The following is an 8,688-nucleotide window of genomic DNA, read 5'->3' on the forward strand; positions in this document are numbered from 1 at the left end:
AGTACAGACCGTATTAAAAAAGAATTTCATCCCATCCTGATCGGCAAAATATTTGCCGGGAGAGCTTCTGCTGAGCTCACGCTCGACTTGCCCCAAATTGCGCACGCATACATTTTACGTAACATCTGAAATAAGGTTTAGGTCTAAGCTGTAACTCTGTTACATAACATGAACATTTTGCTCGCCGACTGCTACGAATACATTTTTCAACAAAGACTTTTCGGGACATAGTAACAAATGACGTCGGTGCTATATTCCCGAATAAATAATATCAGGAATGTCAATTAACGTTTGAGGCTGTTATTCTAGTTCGCTAACAAGGCGGTGGAGCGGAGTAATTAAATCGCCTCAAATCTCCAGAAGAGCTCCGCGCAATGCGGCCGCCTCTAGCTCTCAGACGTTCCTGAATAATGTCCTCATTAAGATAACTCATAGAGCGCAAAAGGTAACATCACTGAAATTTGCATTCCGAAACAGTCTCTATTACGTCGCCGCGAGCAATCTAAATTGCATCTCAAAATTTGACCATTAAGGACGGCCGGATTCATTCGCGAGCGGCTACCCACGATAGTTTTATAAGGACACGTTCTCATTCCTGACATCCTACGGGAAGTGAGGCCATTTGCGTCAGCAAACAGGACCTTAAGACACTAGACGATCGCTCACGGCTCAGACTGGAGCCACGACCCACAAGATATATGACTATTGAAACAAATTACTGTAACCTTCGTAGTAACGATAATAACGTCGCTCTCGCTACAAAGTATACCGGTACTAAACTAGATATAAGATTGTACCTCGTTTTTAATCATCAAGTTTAATTTTAAATAGGTAACCAAATTCAATATACTCTACCACATGATGGATACGGGATACCATGATTTAAATCATGATGATGGTTGTTCACTGTAGTACAATAAAACCGGAGCAGGGTAATATTATGTTATCGCAAGTCGATCATAAGATCTCCTGTAATGGTGGCCAAACAGATCACACTGACAACTGTTAATTACTAATTGAACTAATAATATTAATAATAAAAATGTATTCCAGAACAGGAATAAAATAACTGTGACAAAAGTATTTCGGTAAATGTCATCAAAATACGAGTAGAGATAATGTGAGGGACATTATGTAGGATACTCAGTACTTACATAATATAAAATATACTATTTTTATACAGTAAATGTGATAGATGTGACACGCTAGTTATTCAAGCAGTTTCCATTCATCCTAGAATGAATCGCACAATAATAGTAGGGATGGGTTTGTAAGGTCGAACCATTCACGTGTTGGCAATGGGAGTTTATTAAATGAATTAATCTGTGCATAGAGTTTACAAGTTACCTTGATTTACGATATAATTAGAAGTATTTATAATAAAGAAATACAACAGTGAACCAGGCAGTTCAAGAGCAGTAACGCGGTTAGTTTGCCTGAGACAGAAAATTAGAGGTACAGCATTTTCTTAGTATTATTTGGAGAAATAAAAGCCACAAAATGGATTAATGGAATAAGCCGTATCCCAAAGTGGAAATCAATTCTACATGTCCATTGCCGAATTATTTGGTAAGCCAATCTTACATAATTCAAGGCGGAATCGAATAAGTACACAATATCTTAATTATCACGGCAGTATCTCAGCCAAGCTTTTTAGCAAAGGCACGGCCGTACCATACTTTTCTCGGAGCGGTTCGCGGCTATTTCGAACCCCCTTTATCTTCGATGTTAACAAAGCTAGGGATTTAAATTTTCGGTGACTAGAAGCAAGTATTACAATAATTATTACGATACAAGCACGATACGATAATAATTAATCAGTGTTCTCAATTTTCATTTCTAATTTATACGCCCCGAAAAAGTGGCGATATTTTACATTCAAAGAAACCAACGAGAGGTCGTTTATTAAATGGCCGAGTGAGTAAATAATGCTCTCACAATTCCTTAAATAGACCTATTTTCAAAGCAGCGCACATTTTTATTTCACGAAATTTGAAAACATGTTGTTTTGAGAAAGGAGGTCAAACGGCAGTCTAGTGTTGAGAGTGCAATAAGAAGTCTTCTTTTATACCGAACTATGTTCGCGTCCTCTATACTTGACACACTATACATATATAAACTTCTTATTTTATTTTTCTTCTGTATACATATAAAGTAAGTACGAAAAACGAATACTCAACAGCGATAAAATGTAGACGATTTTGAGAAACGGTAGTTATATTTTTTATTTTGTTAAATCTGAAGTTCGGTTTTAAAGAAACCTATTGTCGTTGATTAAACAAACCCGGTTCTACAAAGTGGTGATTACTGATTATGTAAGACCAAGACAATCGGCTGCGTAGCTTGATACTACCAGAAGGTGCATTGTGTAAAATATAATCCATAATCCATACCATGTCTGTCTGCCTGTCCATCCAGACCTGAGGTCCAGACGGACGGACAGACAGACAGTAAGTAATATACTTATATACTTACATATAAGTAGACAATGTCTGTCTGTCTGTCTGTTACCTCTTCACGCCCAAACCTCTGAACCGATTTTGCTGAAATTTGACATGGAGATACTTTGAGTCCCGGGAAAGGACATAGGATACTTTTTATTCCGGAAAAATGTACGGTTCCAGCGCGATAAATGAGTTTTGGCGTAACGGAGTTGCGGGCGTCATCTAGTATTAATTATATCTATATAATGCAATTTTGTTGCCGTTTTGATCTCGATATTACAAAACTACAAAATCTGTTAATGGTAAGGGGCTGCGGACATCACATGAATATATCATATTACGAACTGAAACTCCTGTGAACCTTATTCAATAGTCAATATCTAACACGTATCAGAGAAAAACAGTATGAAACATGAGCGAACATTAAAGTTCTTTCTCTACGTTAATCATTAATCCTAGTGATCGGGACAATCATAGTTGACTCCCCGTCACGAGTAGGTAGTTTTTATAGCCCTAGGTATTTTTCCTGCACGTATATTACAAATCTTTTGACCTTGGACCAAGATGAACGCGTCTCTAAGCTTGTCCTTTGACACAACTGCGGATGCGCTCAATTGTAACTGCGCCTGTTACGCGGTAAACACCATACCATTTGCACCAGGGGGTATACTTGTGGTTTTCATACATTCCCACTATGAAAATGAATGTCTAACGTACCGCCGCGATATTGTAAGGTTCGTCTTGAACCCCTCCCACTAAGATCACGTAAGGTTTTTTCAAGAGTGATAAAATAATATCATTATCCATCTACATTAAATATATTTAAATAAAAATAACTTTTAATTTTGTTCGTCGCGTCAAGAGTCAAGACTCGAGAACGGCTGACCTAAATTTTAGTCTTGAAATATTATTCCTGGAAGTCCAGGGAAGGATATGGTGAGAAAAACAGTTTAGTGATACGAAGTTCACTGGTCATTTAGTATTTATTAACATACCATCATTATTTTAGGGTTCCATACCTAAAAGTGCAAATGAGACCCTATTACCCTTTGTCTGTCACCAGCAGCGACCACTGTGGTCGCTGGTCACCAGGCTGTATTATATTTTGTTCCAGACATACAATTTTCTTTAAGATAATTTGAAGCAGTTCTAAATAAAACCTTATTTCCAGCTAACCTTACTATTACTTCCCAAGTGTTCCTTGGTTTTAAATATTATTACAACAATTTTTTTTCTTTCTTTTGTTTCAAGTGTGTGTGAAAAATTACCTGACCGACAAAGACAACTTTGTTTTAGTTATCCCCTGTGTACTGTATACTTTTATTATAATAATTATAAAATGAGTGTCATTTTCCTTAAAATTGTTATAGTGAACAATTTAGTCTTTAAGACTATTGTTTTTTTCTATTTTGCCATTTGTAAGTTAAAATTTTTATTGAATGTAATATAAAGCTTGGTGATGAACGTTTTTGAAAAGCAAACATTTTGCCGGAATCCCATAACTAAGAAAACACTGTAGCAATAAATGGGAATTCATTGCGGATTTTGCACTAAAACTTTATATATTAAGTATTATTTTGTAAAGTGGCTTCATGATGTAATTTCTTTTAAGATTAATGTATCGCTTGCGAGCCGCTCTAAAAGCTGTACATAGCCCCAGGGCTCTGCGTAGTACACTTCGAGTATGGCTGCCTTATGCATTTAGTCAGTTGTGAGAGCCTAACAAAAAGATCATATCACTCACAATAACAGTGACACAAATAATGTTAACATTTTGGCATAAACCTAAATCAATGCAATACTCTACTGCTAAGTACTCACAAACGGTTTTGCTCGATAGTTTTACTCCGAATCGAAGGAAATGACGTATTTGACATATTTAATTCCATCGAGCCGGCTCGAAGCGAGCCTTCGAGCTGTCAGTTTTGCGGTCAACACAGTGTTAATTGCTCGATTTGGAGTAAAACTATCGAGCAAAACCGTATGTGAGTACTTAGCATAAGTTGAGGAAATAGCTGTCAAGAACCTTATACCAATTACTACTAGGTACTACTAATTACTATTCTTTAGAAGTCCTTAAAATCTTTCAATTTACATGTCTCTATAATTGGGCTTTATGAAATTTTATTTATATTTTTGACCCTTTCCCCATTTAAAAAAGGTAATACGAAAAGAATAAGGAATTTGCTAAAAGTCTACTTGTAAGAAAAGGAGAAGAAATTGGCACCTATTGGTATCATCGACCGGTTCGTATTTTTGAATATTTTATTATATTAAAAAATAGTCAGATATTATTGTAATTTTGCACATATAACAAAAACATCTATATCTATCAAAAGGACATACATGATAAAGCGGTTTAATTCAAATATCAGCGTAAAAGTGGAAAACATTAAAACTATATGCAGGGCGTGGCCAATCCAACAAACACTGAAATCGGCAAGAATGTCAAACGAATATATCTATCGCTCACAAACATTGTGTATGATAAGGAGTATATTATCAAATAAAAGATAAGAAAGCCTATATAAATCTAAGAATACTTACATCAAGAGATTCCTTAGACGCCATTTTTCGCACATAAACAATTTGACATTAGCTGCAATTTGACAATAGCTGTCATGCCCATGAAAAAATCAATAAGGTTTTTTTTTATGCCGACTTAGAACTTTTATTAATAATAATAAAATCCAAGTATTTACAAACATAATCCATACTAATATTATAAATGCGAAAGTATCTCTGTCTGTCTGTCTGTCTGTCTGTCTGTCTTGCTTTCACGCCAAAACTACTGAACCGATTGCAATGAAATTTTGTATACAGTTATTCTAGAGTCTGAGAAAGGACATAGGCTACATTTTGATGTGGGAAAATATCTTATTTCCATGAAAATATCGATGAAAATGAATTCGCATTGCGAGTGGCCAGCGCTCATCCCGGGGGTCCTGGGTTCGAGTCCCGCAGGCGGAACAAAAAGTTTTCAATGTTCCTGGGTCTTGATGTGTATTAAAATAAAATTTCAAAAATCTTAAACATATTTTATGTATAATATTATAAAAAATCCAGAAATATATCGATGCAATGAACATTTTAGTTCTAATACGATTCAACAGATGGCGTTTTAATTTTTACTTTATTGTAACATAGAACTAATCATACGTATTAGTTAGTATGTTTTTGTTTATAGTTTTTAATACGTTAGAATATTATGTTTAATAATATAATCACTTGGTATAATAATAATCAATCTATCTTATCTTATAGAACTCCTACTGCATTTCTAATTCATACTATCCATACTATAATATACTATATACTATCCATACTAATATTATAAATGCGAAAGTATCTCTGTCTGTCTGTCTGTCTGTCTGTCTTGCTTTCACGCCAAAACTACTGAACCGATTGCAATGAAATTTTGTACACAGTTATTCTAGAGTCTGAGAAAGGACATAGGCTACATTTTGATGTGGGAAAATATCTTATTTCCATGAAAATATCGATGAAAATGAATTCGCATTGCGCGTGGCCAGCGCTCATCCCGGGGGTCCTGGGTTCGAGTCCCGCAGGCGGAACAAAAAGTTTTCAATGTTCTTGGGTCTTGGATGTGTATTAAAATAAAATTTCAAAAATCTTAAACATATTTTATGTATAATATTATAAAAAATCCAGAAATATATCGATGCAATGAACATTTTAGTTCTAATACGATTCAACAGATGGCGTTTTATTTTTTACTTTATTGTAACATAGAACTAATCATACTTATTAGTTAGTATGTTTTTGTTTATAGTTTTTAATACGTTAGAATATTATCTATACTAATATTATAAATGCGAAAGTATCTCTGTCTGTCTGTCTGTCTGTCTCGCTTTCACGCCAAAACTACTGAACCGATAGTAATGAAATTTTGTACACAGATAGTCTAAAGCCTGAGAAAGGACATAGGCTACTTTTTAACTGGAAAAAGGGGTTGTAAGGGGGTGAAAATGCGTAAATTTGGTCAAATTAACTTAGTTCCAAAAACTTAAAACAGATGGCGCCAAGAGTCCCCTAGATCGCGCTATTGCTTGCTTATGCGTATTTCTATAAGAGGTGGTACCATATGGAGTTAGACTTTTCGATTCTTTCGATTGTTATACACGTTATTAACTAATAACTCACCTACCAACTTAGACATCAAATTCAAAAACAACAGCGCCATAACTACTGAACCGATTGTAATGAAATTTTGTACACAGATAGTCTAAAGCTTGAGAAAGGACATAGGCTACTTTTTACTTGGAAAAAGGGGTTGTAAGGGGGTGAAAATGCGTAAATTTGGTTAAATTAACTTAGTTCCAAAAAACTCAAAACAGATGGCGCCAAGAGTCCCCTAGATCGCGCTATTGCTTGCTCACGCGTATTTCTATAAGAGGTGGTACCATGTTGAGATAGGTTTTACGATTCTTTCGATTGTTATACACGTTAATATTAACTAATAACTCACCTACCAACTTAGATATCAAATTCAAAAACAACAGCGCCAAAACTACTGAACCGATTGTAATGAAATTTTGTACACAGATAGTCTAAAGCCTGAGAAAGGACATAGTCTACTGCTTACTGGAAAAAGGGGTTGTAAGGGGGTGTTTATGCGTAAATTTGTTCAAATTAAGTTAGTTCCAAAAACTGGAACAGATGGCGCCAAGAGTCGCCTAGATTGCGCTATCGCTTGCTCATATGTATTTCTAGAGGTGGTACCATGTTGAATTAATATTTCGATTGTTATACATGTTATTAATTAACTCACGTACCAACATAGATATGAGAAACAACAGTCTACCAATAATAAATACTAAATAGTTTATGGGTATTGACTATTGGGCAAAGCTAAAGTTGTGTAATGCATTATGCAGCTAAGTTGTGTAGCGCTAAATAAGCTTTAGGTATAAAAAAGTTTAATTTAAAAAAAAAACATTATGTGCACACTACACGGCTGTTTTGGGTATTTTGATTTAAGGGGTACCAGGGTTTTAAAAAGCTTTTGACACCAATTTTATTGACACCGCGCGCTATAAACTGAAGTCCACGCGGACGAAGTCGCGGGCAACAGCTAGTATTATCTAAACACTAAAACATACAATCTAAAATACACAAATATATACAAACTTAAAGTATAAAGCTATAAAAAGAAAAACTTCCCCAGGTCGTCCCCACCTGGCAGAGTGCCCAGCAAGCTGACAGCATTGCCACGTTGGATGGCAATTGCTATCCGCTGTGCCAGGTAGCTCCCGGCTCTGGGGTCTCGGGTGGCTTCAATATGCTTCTTAGATATCTGTCTAAAAAGCTTATGTGCCCCCGGACCCGATGCGCCTAGGGTTTCCACCCCAAACGGTTCAAATATCTCCGCTGAGGTTCTCATATTTGTGCCACTTTAGGTTTTCTGCCTGGTTTGCGGCTGCGCCCGCACAGCACGAGGTTCCCTGAACATGGGACGGGGCAAGTGTGTCGACACAAGTAGCGTCCCACACAAGGGCCCGTCCCACATTCCAGGGGACCAGGGTCATTCCATCAGGTCTCTTGCCATCGTCGCGCGCCAAACCGGAGGGCTCCAGTATAGCTGGCATACCGGCAGTGACAAGAGCCCGACGAATGAGGTCATTCAGGCTGTGATGCCGCGAAAAGCGTCCAGCGCTTCGCGAGCAGCACAACCCGTGGTGACCGTAACTGAGTACGTGCGCGCCACAAACACACTGATGGGGGACAACATGGGGAGTACCAAGACGCAAGGCAGTGGCTAGGCGGAATGTGTTACGGTCCAGCAATGTTCCGGTGTTTTTAGATGGTAGTGCCTGCAGCCAAGCTCCCGATTCCCACCTCTCCACAGCCAAAAGTCGAGCCCGTTCTGCGACGCTGGTAGACGTTTTTAACAGTTTATTACGCACCAGTTCGCAGAAGGGCCCGTCCCAGAGCCTTTGGGAAGATGTGTTCTCGGGGAGCTTACTGCCGGCACTAGCAATGTCCCAGGCATCCTTGGCCTCGTCAGCAAAGGGAATAATTACTAAAGGGCAAGACGAGGGTTCTAAAATTCTGGCTATAATTGCGCGATTTGCGTGGACTGAGGACAAGTACGCCGGTAATGCTGTGTCTGATGTTTTTCGTATTCCCAGGCCACCGAACCTTACGGGGAGTGTAGCTTGGGTCCAGGAAACTTATAATATACTGCATTATAAGTTTATGTGTGTAATATACAATGTGTCCC

General features: G+C 37.5%; 1 protein-coding gene across 6 annotated transcripts in view; it reads right to left on the reverse strand.

Annotated features, from left to right (window-relative positions):
* Positions 1-5,051, reverse strand: part of LOC121726415 (sodium/potassium-transporting ATPase subunit alpha) — a 58,311-nt gene extending 53,260 nt beyond the window's left edge. For 3 of the 6 annotated variants that reach the window (XM_042113768.1, XM_042113766.1, XM_042113767.1), the window contains exon 1: positions 4,992-5,051. In XM_042113768.1, the coding sequence (XP_041969702.1) occupies positions 4,992-5,015 (24 nt within the window). In that variant the 5' untranslated portion in view covers positions 5,016-5,051. The remainder of the gene's footprint in view (positions 1-4,991) is intronic. The other 3 variants (XM_042113777.1, XM_042113771.1, XM_042113772.1) reach the window with 2 other exon arrangements.
* Positions 5,052-8,688: the final 3,637 nt, after the last annotated feature.

This window comes from Aricia agestis, chromosome 4, assembly GCF_905147365.1.
Source record: "Aricia agestis chromosome 4, ilAriAges1.1, whole genome shotgun sequence".
NCBI lineage: Eukaryota > Metazoa > Arthropoda > Insecta > Lepidoptera > Lycaenidae > Aricia > Aricia agestis.